The sequence below is a fragment of the Psammomys obesus genome, unplaced genomic scaffold, assembly GCF_907164565.1.
Source record: "Psammomys obesus unplaced genomic scaffold, mPsaObe1.curated_primary_1811, whole genome shotgun sequence".
Lineage (NCBI taxonomy): Eukaryota > Metazoa > Chordata > Mammalia > Rodentia > Muridae > Psammomys > Psammomys obesus.
In genome coordinates this window covers 13,610,051-13,628,463 of record NW_026596064.1, presented here as the reverse complement: position 1 = coordinate 13,628,463, position 18,413 = coordinate 13,610,051, and the positions used below count along the sequence as shown (strand labels likewise).

The following is an 18,413-nucleotide window of genomic DNA, read 5'->3' as shown; positions in this document are numbered from 1 at the left end:
CTTTTCTATGACCCCTCCCCTTCCCTATTCACTACTGCCTGATAGTTCAAAGCTAGCCAAGGGAAAGACCCATTGGACACGGGCTCCCTCAAGCTCCTAATCTTTTCCCCCCTGAAGGCAGTTATGGTTTCCTGTGATGACCTACAGGTGACCTTGGGGCTTCCTCACCTAGACAGTGGTCCTGCTTTCAGTGTATATTGTCGTACTTCTCGGACATGTCTTTGTGTGGAAGACCAGATTCATAGGGACATGGTGGACATGAGTTAGGAAAGACGAGACAAGGCTAGCACATAGGACTGTGGAAATAGAAATTCAGAGAAGCATGTGGCTAGGACCCTGTAAGCAGTATGACTACAGATGTGTGGTGGGAAGGTGAGGCACCCATGTTTGTTCTAGCCTTGTGAGTTACTCCATTCATTAACATTGGGATGCTTTCTGGCCTCTAGCTTGATCTTGGCCACTCTCCAGCTCATGCTGGGTTCCGGTCATGCCAGCTCCACGGGGAAGCTTTTGTCCCTTATCTCTAACAGATATTAACTCAATCTTTATTACTTTGGAGAAGGTTCAGGTCACAGGAAAACCTGCTTTGACTTCACTGCCTTCCTGTCTCTGAGATGCTACCAACAGAGTCACCACTGTCCTGCCCAAATGAGGACCCTGCTAATGCTCCACTTACTGCTATTTCATTGATATGTTTCTTCTTAATCTGGAGTTTTGGCCTGTTATCCTTTTGTACATTTCTCAATATTTCCCCAATACCTCTATAATGTGTTTCTTATATGATATTGAAATTACATGTCTGGGTTTCCCTCTAACCCAAAAATTCCTTGCCCTCAGGAACCTTATATTATTCACACATTAATGGTTACCTTGTTTGACACATATACATTTTTCAATAAATGTTAAACTTAATGAGGCATGTTTAGGTGGCCAAGACAAAAATCTTCAGGAGAGATTTAAAATTTGCTTAAAATTGTAGGAATAGTTTCAGGGCCAACCCACCCACTTGGGATACAATGAACTTGTGGATTTATAAATCCAGAGATGTGTTAGGTGACATACAGAGTTTGCACCACTTTGTTTCCATGGGGGCTGAGTGTGTGTGTGTGTGTGTGTGTGTGTGTGTGTGTGTGTGTGTGTGCAACACACAGGCCTTTCTTGTTCTCTGTAGTTTTTTGAAAGCAATACCAAGCCAAGCCTTTTGAGTCTCTGCAGTAATCAGTAATCCTCATTTGCCTATGTTCTTCCAGAATTTTGTTACATTTGTTGATCTTTAAGATACGCCATCCCGTCCCTTCTCATCTGGTCCCCGTATCCTGGGACAGCTCAGACAGCAGCCACACCGAAAAGCAATTGCACGCGACTTCAGAACCGAGGACAGCGGCATGTCTGCCCGGGGAAAGGGGCGGGTGCTGTGGTTTGCAAGGGTTCCAGTGCTGGCGGAGGCTTGGGTGTATTCCTTCTCACCTGCTTCTGCGCTGCAGTTTTGTAAACCTGCTTACTGCTGTCACCCTGATTCCTGGGTCCAGCCTGTGCTGGTATGTTCCTGTGACACTGATGGGACATAATACAGGAGCATGGAGCAGCCTGAAACAGTGGAGGCAGGGCAGGGGAAAGCCCTAGGCTGAGCATCGGGACTGCTCTGTGCAGTTCCCATGAGGGTCTCTTGCCTTGAGCTGCCCAGATGGCTGCTGGGTTGTTGTCATCATTGGTTTGCTTTTGTTTTGTTTGCTTTGCTGCTGTCTACACCATGTCCACATTTCAGGGCATGGAGTAAGGGTAGGAGAAGAGAGTATGAAGAGGCCATTTCAGGTTGTAATGTCTGATTGAGCTATGACATAGTCAAGGCTTGGTTTTAGAGTTAGTAATTGGTATTCTTGCTGAGGAGGAGGAGGGGAACTAAGAGTGAGAGTCCTAAGGAGCAAAGCAAGCCTTTTGCATGCCCAAACTTCTACAACATAGGCCTTTTAGCTCTCTATAAATATAGTAGCAAATGTTTCACTAATATTCAATAGCTGACTTGCATTCATCACCAGCAGCCTCGTGTCTGGTGTAAAATGTACCCATTCCAGGTACATTATCCAGTGATATGAAAATGATAGGAAGTATTTCCTTCACTCCACTCCTACCATGAAGCATGAGCACTTTAAATAACCTGAACAGTTAGGATATGGGGGGTGGGGGTGATATATGGACAGAGGCACTTCTGAATTAGTCACATTCTAGTATTTGCATCACACTAAAGGATGCCAAATTCTCAGGGGAAGGGAGGGAGAGTGAGCCCGTGTGAATTACAGTGAGGTCTCAGATCCAGATAATATTAAGTCCTGTGAAGAATAAACAGAAACAGTTTGCTCATTAGCCGGGCTTAGAGAGGTGTTACCCACATGTTTAAAGTGCTAATTATTAGTGATCTTTAGTAGAGCTAATTTAGCAGTGGCAAGTATTACACATTTCTGCTCTGCAAAAATAGCCCATTAGCCAGGCCTTTATATCTGATATTGACTTTAGAAGTTAATGTTGAAATTGGCTGCAATTAGAGTTCCTGTGGAAGCATGGGAGGAGGAGGAAGAAAAAAAGTGGAGGTAGGAGCCAGCAGAAAGGATGCACAGGAGGAAAAGGCACAGCAGTCAATGCCTCAGTGCGGAAGGCTCCATGGCACTGTGGGTCTGAAGGTCTCAGTCCCTGCCATTAAACCCTAGCTGTGCTCCAGGCCATAAAGCTACTCAGATAAGTGTCTGGTCCAACCCTCAGGAGCTGAGCTAGAGCCAGGTGTGACAGTAAACAGTGGGAATAAGGAGCAACCTGCCCGTGACAGGAGGAGCTGGAGGAGCCTGGTGAGGTGGAAAGTTAGAGAAGGTGCTGAGGGAAGGCAGGCATGCTGCCCTTCCATTGTGCACAAAGTCTTCCTCATGTTCAAGGACGTGTCAGAGTTAGGAGAAGAGAAACATCACCTCTCCTTTTCATAAAGGCTGTATACCCCTGGTTGTCTTGCCGAGTCCCTGGCTACTGCTTCACGTTGTACAGGCCTGATCATGCAAGAAAACTCAGTATTTAACAACTGTCAGAGAGGAGCCCTTTGTTTTCCTTTCCATGTATACTGAGAGCGCTCTAGCGGAAGACCCTGAATGACCTTTGCTTAGGAGTTTCACAGCCAGAGAGGAGAATTCTGCCCCACTGTTTCCCATCATACCCACAGGGTAGGGAGACGGATGTCTCCAGGACTGTTTGGCATTTGTGGGTGTTGAGGATGAGGAAGATGGATGGGCCTCACTCAGGCTGGATGCATTTCCAGGCTGGGGAAAGGCCTGGGGGGACTCCGTGCTGGGCTGTGTTCTTTTGTTGACACATATCTCCTGCCGCTCTCTGCCAGATGTACTTTTCTCGGCACATACTTCCGGCCTCAGTGGTAGTTGTCTTAAAGAGAGCTCCAAGAAACATATTTATATTTGCTGCAGTTTTTTAACAGGCCATTTCCTCAATAGCTTCTTCACATCTGTAAGGAAAAAGAAAGAAAAAACAAAAACAAAACAGAAAGAACCTCACTTGCTCCATTTCTGAGTGCACACTTGTATCTTTCTCTTCAGCTCTCACTCTTTTTCTTGTCACCCCCATTTCTGCCTCACCCCTTTTCTTTTCTTATGTTAACATAGGAGAGAGAAGATCAAGGGGGATGGAAATTTTGCCTCTACTGCTAATAGGTTCTCTGCCCCATTACAGTGTCTCTTCTAAACCATCTATTCACTCTACAGGAGGGGGACCGTGCAGAAATCTCCTGTTTGTTTGTTTGTTTGTTTGTTTGTTTGTTTGTTTGTTTGTTGAGACAGAGTTCTTCTGTGTAGCCTTGGCTGTCTTGAACTAGCTTTGCAGACCAGACTGGCCTCAAACTCAGAGATCTGCCTGCCTCTGCCTCCCCGGGTGCTGGGACTGCAGCCTCCCCTGCTGTTAGCCTGGCTAGCTCCTGGAAGTAACTCAGAACAGTCATCCAAATGGGCTCCGTTGGAACTTAGGGGAAGATCGTCAGAGACTTTTAACATGTGTCTGAATCTCTCCTGGCGTCAACCACAGATCAGGGATGGCCTGGAGGTTGATGTCAGAGCTTCCTGGGTACAGCCCTGTGCTTAGCTACAGCTTTCTTCTGGGAGCTGCCAGCCACTCCTTTCCCTCCCTGCTCTATGGCTCGATGCAGCCCAGCCTAATTCTCTGTGACTCCCAAGGCACATACAGTTTTCCATGAGGAGCAATTCCCAGGACTCAAGCTACAGCACTGTCCGCTCCACCTGCTATACTCTCTACTCTTTCTCTTTCCAGCAGGTAAACTCTACACACCCATGGTACAATGCCCAGGTGGCTCCCTCTCTTGTCTTCTGCCCTTCCCTTTTTTAAACACTGGTCTGGATGCTTTCCTGGGCAAGCCTGTCCTGACCACCCACCCACCTCAGGATCACCACTGAATTCACTGAACTGGTACACGTTCCGTTAATTTGGCTTGATTTTTTTCCCTAAGTCCCTTTTGTGTGAGGGACATTCCACTAGGTGTGGAGGTAGAACAGTGAGTATGACGAGATCTTTCCTCCAGAAATGTCAGGAGAGTGAAATGAAAACACAGAAATGCCATCCAACAATGATAAGGAACAATTGGGGACAGCTCAACTTGATTGAGAGGTCAGGGAAACCACACAGAAATGATGGATTTAGGAGGTAGAGTCACCATAATTGAACGTCTGAATTGAAAAGTGTGATGGAGAGATGAATGTCTAGGATGCCATGTTTCTGGTCGGGCATCTCAGGGATGGTCAATACCCTTTGTCCAGTAGTGTGGATACTGGACTGATAACACCCATAGTCTGGAGAGCACAGATATGGTGTGGCTAGGTGGAGGGTGGGCTTGGAGGATGGAGTTCTTATCTGAATCCCAGGATCTTGTCTTTCATTCATAGTCTGATAGATACCCAATATTAGGGGGAAATGAACATTGGGTATTCTGGGCTATATAATTACCAGAGAGCAGAAATTGGGTCTTCTCCTTACTGGGGAGAGGGAGCAGTTCATGAGATGAGTACCATGTGTTTGTGGGATATGCAGCTTTCTGGGTGGGCATCTTTCCTTTTCCTGTTCCTTGTCCAACATTGCTTGTTCAAGGTTTTGTGGGTCAGGGATCAGCTGGGATAGAGGAGCATAAACTGGATGTCTGTCCTCTAGGATCATCTCAAAGATGGTATTTTGGTCTGTAAATATGACCAGTGACAATATTTATGAGAGCAAGAAGATGGGTTGTAAAAAATAAACAGTATTTTGTTGTGAAATTAAGACATTTGCTGGATGAGGGAATGGGTTAAGGTACCAGATTCTAAGCACTGGATGGGCATGATTTTAAAGGTTCATGCTTCCCCCAAACAAGACATGTTCCAGTCTCCGTGGCCTGGAAGATGGATTATTAATACATCTCCTGAATAATCTTTTATTCCAGCATGAAATGTAAGTGACAGACTGTTGCTAAGCCCTGAATCAATGAAACCCTGGGCAGGGGCAGGACTCTTCTCATGGTGGGTCAGTAGGGGACAGAGCAGGCTTAGAGCTGATAGTAAAAAGCTTGATTGGACTAAATGAAGGCAGTTTCTCTGGAGCTCTCTTTGCCTCACAGCATGTAATGAAGGTCACCTGGTTCCAGTGCAGGTTCTAATTCCGTAGATCTTGAATGGGACCTGGGATCCTGAGTTTCTAGCAAGTCTTACATGGTAGGTGATGGCCATTTCTTTGATGAGCAAGACTATAGGGCTATCTATTAGGTAATTAGCTATTATTTCAAAGTGACACCAAGTCACTGATTTAATGATGCCCAAAATAAGTTGTCTTGCTCCTGAGCACCCTAAGAACTCACTTAGCCAGCACTGGCTTGAGTGTGATTTTGATGTTTCCCTCTTCCCAGGGTCATTCAAACATGAGTTCTTATTAAGTATTTATTATGCGTTAGGTAGGCTTGTGTTAGGCTAGGGTAATACTAAGACAAATAAGAAGTGGATCTTGTTCTCCAGGGGCTTCCAAGCAGAGATAGACAGGTATGCCAATAGGACAATGGGTTGTTATCAAAACAGGACATCAGCTGCACAGAGTACAATGCAATGGAATAGAAAGAAAGAGGCAGGGACCAGAGAATGAGGAATTTTGCCATTTTGGTGGAGGGGTAGGGCTCAGACCCACTTGGAGCAACATTGGAAAGCTTACACAGTCACTCTTAAATTAAGTGAAAACTGTGAAAGTGTGACTGAAAACCAAAAGGAAATAAGAGCAATCTATGAGTTTCCTGGCAGCTTACACCTTTGAACATTCACCAAATGCTCACTCAGTTATTTGTTTCTGTGTTTGTTTCAATCAGGCTTGCTTTCTGAAGGAGATTGGCACAGAGCCCAAGCACACTGCCTCCTTAAGGGAGTCACTGTTTTCCCAGGCCCAAGAAATCAAGGGCAGGGGCCATGGCACAAGGCCCCCGCCCTTCTTTTCCTTAGGGCCAGAAGTGTAGGCTGGGTGCCAGAGTGAGGACAATTGGTGTTTTACATTCGAGGAGCAGTGAGGAGGAAAATGTGAGAAAAACCAGGCAGCAATGTGAGCCTGTTGCTTGAGGTACCGGGCAGTGAGGAACAGACACAGGGCTGGGAGGAGACCCTCAACTCGAGTGTCCTGTGGGGGATGATGGTGGTAATTTTTACTTCCTTAATAGATGCAGAGCATTTTCAGCTTTGCTAATGAACAGAACAGCAGGCTTGTAATTCTGACAGCAGCAGGACATGAGTGTAGTGGGTTTAGCACTGAAAGCTAGCCAAGCGTGCCTTTGTCCTTAAGAGAAAGCACAACACCCACATTGGGTCGGGTCCACAAGGGTTCCTGCTGACTTGTTTTGTTTTTCCTTATAGGGGAAACAAGGAGTTAGGGACCTTTATTTCTGCTCGGGCCTTCTCTAGAGGTAGTGAGGGATCCACTGTTTCAGCAAGGTTGTCTGAAGGAGGTCTACCCTTGGGCTAATGTTCACAGCCTAATAATGCTATCAGATACACTCTGTGTCAGAAATAACAGTTGTGGTGAAAGCTGCCTCCTGCAAGGCAGTGTACTTATAGAACCTCTTTGTCACTTTTCTTCCACTTTGACACCTGGTCTACCCGCAGAAATTGTACTCTCCAACTGATCCTAAGAAAGAACAGGCCAGCAAGCCAGGGGAATTTTACAGTTCTAGTTTTTACAGGGCACACTGAGACTGAATGAAGAATTTGCTTCCGATACATCCAAAACATGTTGATCTACTAGTGAGAAGATCGAGAAGGTTGATAAATATGAAGAAGGAACTTTAAAAGGCTCAGGGCATTATTGCCGAGAGACACCATGGATATCATCTACCATATACTGTGTTTATATGACAGTGACGCTTTTGACCTCTCATCCACCTCACTTTAGGAAGAGCTAACTTTCATCCAGTCATTTATTCTTTCATCATATATTTATTGACCACCTACCAGGAGTCTACCAGGATGTGTACCTGATTGTGAAAACATGTTCCGATTCCATTGGTCCTGTTTGAGTTAGTGGTCGTTGAACTTACCCTTTACTATGTATTCTAACAGCTGGTTTCACAACCTCCCTGGGGGAATTGATGCATAGGCTCTTCAGCCAGTGCAAATAGAGTTTATACGCAAGGTCACCAATTTCTGAGCTCCTGGGCTAATTAGTTTAGCTCTGCTCGGCTTTACATAATACATGTATTGTTGAAAAGTTATTTGTGGCAAATGAAAAACAAATTTAGGCCACTAAGGGAACTTTTGTTTAAAAAGACCCCCCAAACAAATGCTTCTATAATGTGAAAAACCTTGTTGCTGCTGTTGGGAATGATGACTTCCTCGTAATGGATTTAGTAAATCTCGGTGCTTTGGGAGTTCTAGCACGGGGCACATAATCAGGCACACAGCCCCAAAGTAGCCTGAACTGGCTGGGGAGGCCTCTGGCCCAGGAAACGGAAGCCTGGGAAGTGGAAGAGGCCAGCTCCAGGCTGGCACTTACAGAGCCTGTGACCACTGGCTACATGGAGCACCTATTTGCCATCCTACAGCTCCTGGGCCTTGAAGTGACAAGAAAGAGATAGGGAAGGATGAGACTAGGGCCTCTCTTTCTGTAGATGAGAGTGGTTTGGACATAACATACCCAATCCTTTTACTAAGTTGCTAAGGCTGGCCTTGATAATCCTCCTGCTTTGACGTCTTGACTAGCTGGGGTAATAAGGCCTGCACCACCAGGCCTGGGTTACTTTGAAAAAGACAGGATAGAAGTTATTTTTTAGGTGGATACCGATGCAAGGAGAATTTTTGAAGACTGAGAAAAATGTATTTCACTTGTAAAAATAAGCTGTTTTGATATCAATGTCATTTCCCACAAACAGTTCATGAGTTAAAGACAGTTGAGAAACTAAAAGTGTTTCCTTTCTGTGTGAGACAGAAAGCAAAACAAAGCAAGTAGCAGGAACTATTTGTGAAATTTGTAATTATTGATGCTAATTAGTCTATTTCATGAGAGGTAATAGTTCTTTGTGTGGGAGATAAGGTTTGAACAGTACCTATCTTAGGAAACTAAAGGCAGAGCTATAATACAAGGCTATGGTCTTTGAAGTCACAGCTCACCTTCCTAGCGGTTCCTTTTTCTTCACCGCAGCTCACTGAGCCCGCAGCTATTACTACTCCTCATCATATATAGCGTGTCGACTTCTGAGGAGATGTAATTGCTGAATAAAAGGTTCGCTACACTAGGGAAACATGAAAAAAAAAAGGAAGGAAATGAAATAGACACTGGAAATTTGACTGGGGTCAGATTATGACCTCTGACCTTGAACAGTGGCATTTGGTGACACTTTTCTTTCTCTTCCTTGGTTGGTCGTGCACAAGGTGTGACATTTCCATTTCCCTGGGCCAACGGACTAATTCCTGGATTGTTGGTAAAATTCATATGATGTTGAGAGACCGAGAGATGGAAACTAGCTTGCCCTGCATGCTACTCTCCTTTGTAGATTTCAGACGTGGCCTCACGGCATGTGGACAAAGACGCTAGAACAGGATTTGAGGTCCCTGGCACTGTTGCACTGAGCTGATAGAAATGCTTGCCTTATGAGATCCATTGTGGGATGTCTTTATGGTAACACACAATGGAGTCCTCAATTACAGCTCCAAGGGTAGGAGTGTGGGTGGTTCTCTTTCAGAATTCTGTAAGGCACTGGTGTTAACTGCCAGGGTCACAGTGGGCTAGCCTGAGGTTTTGTGCACGCGTGATAGCTGGTCGCCTCTTCCCACACTCCTTATACTGGGTTGTCCTTTGCGTCCAGGATTGCAGTTTCTCTAGATGAATCTTCCTTTTCCGGTTCTAGTGAGTTCCCAGGCATCTGCTGCCAGTCCCCTAATAGTCAGAACTTGGTTAGCACCTGGAGAGCACTTTACAAGCATGCAGTAAGACTTCTAAGAACCAGACAGAGAAAGTGGACTTCCTCAGGAGACTTGTGAGGGCCGGTGGTGACATTAGGGGCGGGGGTGGCTCTGGGTCATCGTCATCAACTGCTTCCAGCTATCGGATGTTTGGTTATTTCCCCGTTTGTAAAATGAAGTCTAACAGTTTACGTGCAAGGTGTCACTTGGGGCTCTGTGAACGACTTTGATATCAGTGAACTAACTCTCCAGGTGCCTGCTGCATGCTCTCTGCGTGTTACATTCTGCTGAATACTAGAGGCGCAAACAGGCTTTTAAGACATCTTGTCATTTTCAAGTTGCTCCAGCAACCGCAGGGCTGCTGGTGCTGTCCTTGGGAAATGGAGTTTTATACTCGGTGGGGGGTGCTGGCACCACCGTCTCTTGAAAAGGGCCAAGAGAAGAGATGATGCCTCTGATCCCACCACGATGGGCACTCTCCCTGTGTTGGGCTAGGCTACAGACCTGTACAAGCCAAGATGATGGGTGTGGGAAGCCGAGGGTGGGACCTTGGGACGTAGCTGTAGGTCGCTGACATCCTTATTCCCTTTCTGTTCTGTTGTCCCACAGGATCTTTTCGGAATGATGGTTTGAAAGCTTCTGATGTCCTTCCCATCCTAAAGGAGAAAGTGGCCTTTGTGTCTGGTGAGTAGTTGCGTATACTCCTCTGTAGCAGACCTCAGGAAGAAGGGGTGTGTGTGTGTGTGTGTGTGTGTGTGTGTGTGTACGTGTGTGTACATGCACATGTGAGCGCTCGCTACCCGCTGTGAGAGAAGAGTTAGCAGTTATGTTTGGAGTGGCTGTGTCCTCCCTACAGTGACAGGCAGAGGGAAGGGGGCTCTGACCTCACCTGTATACTCTGGAGGACACTTCCACACACACGCCCCACACAGTGTGCCTGGCTCGGCCTCCCTGGCAAGGCCACTGCAGCACTTTGAGAGCTTCTGGTAAGAAGAGAGTATCTACCCGCACGTTCCCCAGCGTTTATCTTTTGTTTCTTAGTGGCTCACAAACAGGAATTTTTTTTTTTTTGGCTTCTCCTTTTCTGTTTACTTAGCAAATGGAACTCAAGTGTTTGTATTCTCAAGTTTTGTTCTTGGTTTGGTTTGTTTGGTTGTTTGTTTTGTTTCCTGCTCTGTATCCCAAATATTTATTCCTCACTTCTCTCCCGGCCTATCTCATGCACCTGGGCCTCTCTCATCATCTAATTTGGGCATCAACCGTCTGCAGCCTTCAGGCCAGCTACGGTTTAATCTAAATAGTTGACTGGAACCGTGCTATGCATGTTTGGTTAGGTAGAATGTATGTTTCCCATGATGTCACAAACTTAGTGGCCAAATTGGATTCCTTCTTGATCAGAACTTGGCAGATCCTGAGCCTGGGCTGGGTGGTGACAGTGGGAACAGTACAGAGAGAAGGCCTTCGTGCTATGCCTTATAGACAGAGCCTTTATTTCTGGATAGTTTTTCATGCCTAAATCAATGGCCATGGAGCCACAGGACAGGACTGAGCATATTTCCATAGTATAGCACTCACCCAAAGGCACTGATGTGTGACAACTTTCGTAGAGGAAAAGAAGAAGAGAAGGGGTCCTCTGTGGAAAGGGAAACCATACTTACCAGAGAGGAGAGAAGCCAGCAAGTCAGTGTGGTATGGGAAGGGAGGCAGGCATGTGCTAAGAAAGAAGCCTTTGTAAGATAGTATGCGCATTCTGCAGCAGTGGGTGAGATGGTGTTTGCTCACAGTGTTGCTGTTTGTTAAGACAACGGAGATCCAAAGGCTGCCTTGCCCTAGTCATGTCACTAAAGATGCAGAGGCATTAGTAGAACAACCTTGAAGAGGATCCTGTGGTGCAGTTCCAGCAGAGAGGCATGTATGTGACAGGCCTCAAGGCAAACTAGGATTTGGAGTGCTTGCTGAATTGTGGAAAGACCCTGTGTGGAAGTCCTGGTGGTCCCTGTGCATTGATGTGCCTCGGGCCTCCTAGCCTTGACTCCTAGTACAAGCTTACAGCCCACTTCCTTCTGTTTTATGGCCCTTGGTTAAGATGACATTCTTCCTATACCTTGGGTCCTACTGATGTTCCTGTTCATCTCATGCCAGATGTTTTTCGAGTGCCTTTCCCATACCTGCCAGCTTGAGTTTCTCCTCTCCTTCTCAAGTTAGTTTCTGCTTCCCCTCCTCCAGAGGCCCTTTTAGACTTAGCCAATAGCTTCTGACAGGCACCATCCCTTTCAGCATCCATTCAGGGGCTATGAAGACATAGCATGTTCTGACATGGGGACCCTTGTTTCATTGCTTGTGGCTTGTTTTTCCGACGAATGGTCAATTGGAATGTGAGTGGCGCTGAGCCAGGCCTGGGAAAACCCACAAGATGTAGGAGGCAGTTAGCCAGGAAGTCAGTCAGGGATGAGGCAGGTAGGAATTTCCCAGAAAGGGTAAAGGGCCTAGTGGTATGCCGCTCACTGTGTATGCCTGAATGAGCCGAGCCTGACTCATCCATGCTTGCACTGTCAGGTGCTTCGGAGCTTAGGGAACATTGCTGACCTCCCGTGCCTGAGAAGGGCACTGAGGGTGATTGGGAGATAATGACTGACTACATCTGAAAAGGAAAACAACAACAACAGCAACAAAAATTATTGCCCTATTCTGTACACACTGAGTCAGGAAACAAAACATTAAAAAGAGAGAGAGAGAGAAAGAAACCCCCAGTTAAATAATACAGAGTGGCAGTTGTATTTCATTCTGAGAGCAAAGCAAGGAGCATGGTAGGCAGAGAAATGGACCATTTGCCATGCCCACCCTCCTCTGCCAGCCTCTCCGCCTTGGCCAGGTGAAAGCATGTTGCCATGACAACAGACATCTGGAATAGTCCAGGAGAGCCCAACCACTTCTGCATGTGGGCATGTGTGTGACAGTGGCTGTGTCTGTCCCTCGGTGTGTCTCTGTTGTCCTGCCCCATCCTGCTCTGTGGCTCACAGCTGTAGGTTTCTGGCCTCCCACTCACAGCACTCAAATCCCTTCTTTCTGCTCAGCCCTCCTGCTTTGGAGCCGCTGTGTCCCTAGGATCGTCACATGCTCACACCCAGCCTTTGGCCACTTTCCGGAGATTCTTTTCTGGTTTTGGATCCCTTGCCATCATTCTTTTCACTGTTCTCAGTGATGCTTCATGCTCCTGGGGACAACCTTTTGTACTCCAGAACCCAACGTTTCAGAGTGTGTTCCTGTTGCATAAGATGATCTTTGAAAATGGGGAAGGAAGTTTGGGAGTTTCTGGATATGAAAGCCTTCCCACCCTCAACTTGGACTATCCATCAAAGCACGTTAACATTTTAAGGCTTTGTAAAAATCCTACAATAACCAACCTCATCTAGTCTTGCATGGCATTTCCAACTGCAAAATAACCTTATTCCCTTCAAAAATGTGTGTGAATCCATTAAAATCCCGCAGAGCTATTGTTATGTGAATCTAACTTTTGGTATGCTTCCTGAGATGTGCCTCCCTCCCACGCTACTTCCATCTGCTACCCTAATTGGAGCCTGGTGCCTCCTGAGAGTGTGAATCCTCCCCCTACTTTAGTCAATGAAGCATCAACGTCTCTCACTTTGGGCCTTCCTCCTTCCCCAGCCCTGCTATCCTGTCTACACGGAAGGAGAGCCATTGACATTTCTAGATTTCCCAACCCCCTCCCAGTCTCTGCATCTCTATCCTGTAACTCCTACCACCAAAGCCTTGCATGGGTAGGTAAAGGGCAAGAACGTGTTGCGTAAGTGACTGGTACTATTGAAGAAAGAGCAGGCATCTGTGATGTGTTTAATTTGTCTGTGTTTCCTCCTGCCTAATGCACAATGACCTTGGCATTGGAGCGTCATGCTTCATCTCTGCTGATCTCCTAACGTCAGTATTCGTCTCAGTTATCAGTGATGCAACTTCATGGATGCTCAGCCTCTGGACACCAGGGTCTTATCTTGTCTCTGCTGTGGCCAGCCATGATTTTGACCTCTGATGTATCAGTCCAAAGTCTTGTTCTCTCACTCTTGACACTTTCTGTTTCTCCCTCCTAGTTGACGAAGAATACGTGTCACTGGATCCCTCTTCTCTGGGATCACCTGGCAGAGCAGAACAATTCTCACCCTTGCCAGCTCTGCCCAATGTACATTCTTCACTAGCTCTATTCTCCCACAATGGAATGGGGTCCAGAGCAGATGCTCTCTCAACACCTGTCTTTGAAGCACATTTCATCCCCACTTTCATGAAATAAAAACTTTTTTTTTTTTTTATGAAATACTTTCTACTGATGATAGTTCTCTGGCTTTGTCCTCGGTAACCAAAGCCTACCTTGACCTTGAAAGGTGGCTTTGCTCTCTTATTTTGCTCTGGAGACAGGCTTAGCTTCTCCAGGACTTTATTTTCTTCTCCCTCCTGGGTTCTGCAGCCTGCCTTAAAGAAAGCAGCACAGTCCTATCGACTGAGTGTTAGAGCTTTCATCTTGTACCCACTATGAGATCTCATTCCATCTATTGTCCTCTGCTTTCCAGCATAATGTTTGTCTTTCTCTTTGCTCTTCCATGTTTGGTTTTTTTGTTTTGTTTTGTTTTGTTTTTCCCAATCTGAAAAGTTTGTTCCTGTTGCCTTTTTTTGGCTCTTGATTCAAACAAAGAGATAACTTTGTTGACACAAGAGGCAATTTCACACCTTTGTAGGCTCTCTACATACTCAGATCCTTATGTCTAGCTGTGAATCTGGAACTCTTGTCTCAAAGATAAGTACTGGTCTGATGTTGACAGGGGACCAACCCACCGAACTCATCTTTGCCCGTGCAAGTCTCTGTCCCTCAGGATCCCATATCCTGTTTTTAAGGTGTCCCTGAACTGTTGTGTCAAAAAGAAAGACAGACATGCATGCACGCATGCATTCATGCACGCATGCACACACACCCCTCCAAGAGGGAAAACGCTTAGGGTGAGAGATCAAGGCTAGCAGAGAAGGGTATCTGAGATCCTTCTAGCTTCTGAGAACATGCCCATCTAACCCTTCTGTTTCCTTTTCTCATGAGGATTGTGGACCACGCTTGGGCGATGAGTAGCTCCCCCAAGGCAGATGAAATGGGATCAATACAAAGAACTTTGGCTGGAAGGATGGAAGGTTTCAGGTTGGGGAGCCCTGTAGCTCAACCCTGTATCTGCACAAACCCACCCTGCTGGGATGGAGAGGGAACTGGCCATGCTCAGTGGCTTGATTTTGTTTAATCCTTTCTTCCTTGCAGCCCTCCCCCAACCCTCTGTGTGTGAGAGAGGTGTATGTGTGATTGAACGTATGTGAGGGTGAGTGTATGTCTTGGTGCTTATGCATATATGCGTGTACGGAGGCCAGAGGTCAACCCTGACATTCAGTTGCTCTCTACCTTACTTTTTGAGATGGAGGCTTTCATCTCATCTAGTTCACTGATTGGCTACACTAGCTGGTAATCAAGTACTGAGGATCTGCCTGTCTCTGTCTCCCAAATGCTAGGGTCATAGGTACACAACATGGTGTCCAGATTTTCCATGGGTAGTCTGGGAAGTCTGAGCTTATGTCCTCACACGTGTGCAGAAGGCACTAGACTCACAGAGTCATCTATCTGCTGTCTTCCATCTGCAGCCTCTTTGTTCTTTGGGGTGTTCTAGATGCACTGTCTGCCAAGCTTGCAGGCAGCACCCGCTGTGATCAGAGGGAAGCATTACACCTGAGCTTACACTTGGGCGGGACCTGGGCCGCTCAGTCTTTAGGAGATTGTTTTCTAAGTAAGCTGATGTAGGCTTCTTTCTAGGATTGCTATGGTGCTGTGGCAATGTGCCTCCCATCTTTCTCCCATTACATCCCCTTTTGGTCCCCACTGTGAGGATGCCAGTGACTGCTTGAGATGCAGGTCGGCACCTGGGATCACGATTCAGGGATGGGTGGCCTTTGATTAGTAGAGAGTCAGTGCATTAGAGATACAGCCACTACCCTTCAGCTTCAACCCCATCCAGTCCTCCTGAGAAACCTGCTCTGCTTTCTAATTTCAGTGTCTGTTAATGAACGAGTTTGAAAATTATCCAATAATGGCAAAGAGAAAGTTTAGAAAATAGAGGAAAGAAACATCAGATATCTTGAATTGTGTCCTAATAAAAGCAGTGGTCATTATTCTGGTTCACTCCTCCCCGCTCTTTTTCTTTTTTTAATGTGCTTTTCAGTGAGCATGGCCCTGAGCATGGCCCTGAGCATACGTATTTCCAGTGAGATTCATGTGTTTCTCCATCCGATGTGACAGGTGGCATCTCAGGCAGCCAGTGGGTAGAGCTGGCCTGTGGGCAGGATAGAGCGCTCTCAGGGTACCTTATATGAGTCTGGAAACCTCCCAGCTGTGCTGTCCTGATGGATGCCGTGAGACCTCTCATGCAATCAGCTCCTGGAGCATAATCGCACATCTCTGCAGTCTGCAAAGAGAAGCGACTGGAGGTTAAATCTTCAAGACAAAGCACTTTCGCCCAGCTTGTTTCCTCAACAAGAACCGCCTCACACGTCCGCAAGGGTGCACTCCTTCCCTCAGCGTGCCTCCTCCCGCCATCGCATCCGTCCTTGCAGTGACGTGCCCACCATCGCTTTTATCATCCCTAGATAAGGCAGCAGACATCCAAAGAGACTTTCCCGAAGTCCTACAACTTACCTTCGTGTCTCTCCTACCTGCTCTGAAGCAGCGTCCGTCTCCTCTGGGCACTTTTAGCCTCTTCTTTTGACATTCAGCTGCATTATTTTTCATCTGTACTTGACTTTCCTGGATGCTTTTCTTAAACTCCCTCCTCTTGCTTCCTCCAGGGGGGCGTGATAAGCGAGGCGGACCCATCCTGACCTTCCCTGCCCGAAGCAATCATGACAGAATAAGACAGGAAGACCTGCGGAAACTCGTGACGTATTTGGCCAGCGTGCCAAGGTAAGGGGAAGGGGAAGTGTCCGAGGGGAGGGGGAGCTGAGCTGATGCCAGTGAGCCGAGACAGCCGCTGTGCCTGCCAGGGGCCCTTGGATTGGATTCTGATTGTTCCTGGAATATCATCAGTCATTGTTCACTACATTCCCATTATTCCCATTGTTCCTGCTGGGATTCAACTGGAAGTGGTCAGTGCAGGCAGAGGTGAGACTCCGAGGCTGCAAGGACTGGTGTGGAGCCTGCAACAGCAGACAGCTTGGCCTTGTATGGAAGAAGGGGAAGCTGTTGTTTACTTTCATGAGAACCTCTGTTTATCCCACTCTGGCTTATGTACTGATTACTTTCAGTCTCAGAATCGATGTATGGCCCTTGGATTTGGGGGCAAATGACTCGTCTTGCGTCACTCATCTAGAAGCAGCACATTGCTCAATGTTGGTTCTCCTTTTTCAAGCCGGGTGATATTGCTTACGATTGGTTATTGGTGAGAGCACATGAATCTCACTTTGTATATGTTAATCACACACACACTGTGGATAAATGTAATACATGTTTGTTATTAAGTTTCACTGATGGAGAGATGGGGGGGCTGTAAATGGCTCCTCCAGGACAGAGGGTGATAATGAAAGAATGTTTGGGAAACACTCTCCATGCCACCCCAGAGGTAGCTGGTAGAAGACATGCCACAGACATGGTTTATGTCCTTGAGAAGGGAGGGAAAGGCCTTTTGACTAGTTAGAATGTAAGAGGCAGAAGAAAGAACTCTTAAGAAAATCCTAGGCAAATGTGTGTGGCATTTTAAATATAGACTTAGGGATCTGGCTGACAGTGAATGTGAGTTGGCTCTCTCTGGAGGATGCTGCGAGCTTGCCTGGGACACACCCGTCCTGACTGCAGCACTGGTACTCATTCTTTGTCCTTGCCCTTGGCCTGCAGGGATGGTGTTTTCTGTCTCTGAGCAGAGTGGGTGCCTGTGTAGTGGGAGATAAGATGTGGTGCCTTGGGTTTTCAGAACTTTCATTTTATGGGATAATTAGTAAATTAGGCAGATGAGCTATAAATTCTCCTCTACCTCTGCAAGGAGACCTGGGATGTTTTATGAATATGCTGATTAAGTTCTTGAAGCAGGTGTCAAGTGAGGCAAGCCTTGCGGTGGGTTGCAGAGGGCTCCAAGGGAGGAAGTGTGAAGGGACTGGGGGATGTTGATGGGCAGGTGGTAAAAGGAGTTTTCTTTGGAGCAGCATCACGTGCTAAAACACATGTTGAATGGGAGGGTGAACCCTGGAGAGCTCCAAGCAGAAGGCTGTAAACAAACAGATGTGGAAAGGGATCTTTTTCTTTTTTTCTTGATGCTATCCACTGGGATCATAAGCACCAGTGAAGGAACTTTGGGTTATGCCCGGAGAAGTTTTAAAGTATGAGTGCATGAGAATGAACTGGAGAATAAAAGAGCCTGGAGGACTGTATAGAGAAGTAATAGTCCCATCTGACTCAGAGCAAGGAAGTGGTTGAAATAGCCCATGATTGTGCTGTATGGCTTGGTAATTTAGCCTTGTTGGGGCTAAGCAGTTTTTAAAAAGTGCTGTTTCCAAGTATACGAGTAGGTGTGAAATAAGGCACTCTCTGAAGCAATTTACTGGTTTTGTGTGTGTGTGTTGGGGAACTTATTTCTTTTAGAACCAGAAGAAATTAGAATCCCAGGAGACGTGAAGGATGCATTTTTCTTCCTTCAGTGTACATGGCATACCTGCAGCCCAGACAGGCTCATTCTTTCTTTAGAATAAAAGCCCAAGAGTTGGAAGAACCCGCTTTCCTTCATTCTGACTTGTTAAGCAAAGACTGGGACAAAATGGATTGGAAGCAATTAAGAAAGGAAAAGATTTCTGTTGGGGAGGGAAAAAAAAAAAAAGAAGCCCAAGATGGGCTGAGAGGGAGGTCGTGAGAACAAAGGAGAGATGGTAGCACTTGGTGTGAGGGGC

The 18,413-nt window shown here is 46.5% G+C and overlaps 1 protein-coding gene across 11 annotated transcripts in view; it reads left to right on the top strand.

Moving 5' to 3' along the window:
• Positions 1-18,413, top strand: part of Kalrn (kalirin RhoGEF kinase) — a 575,471-nt gene that overhangs the window by 166,545 nt on the left and 390,513 nt on the right. For 8 of the 11 annotated variants that reach the window (XM_055624991.1, XM_055624990.1, XM_055625009.1 and 5 more), the window contains exons 2-3: positions 10,062-10,136; positions 16,329-16,443. In XM_055624991.1, coding sequence (XP_055480966.1) covers positions 10,062-10,136; positions 16,329-16,443 — 190 coding nt within the window. Of the gene's footprint in view, positions 1-10,061; positions 10,137-16,328; positions 16,444-18,413 lie in introns of those variants that run through there. The other 3 variants (XM_055624992.1, XM_055624993.1, XM_055624998.1) reach the window with 1 other exon arrangement.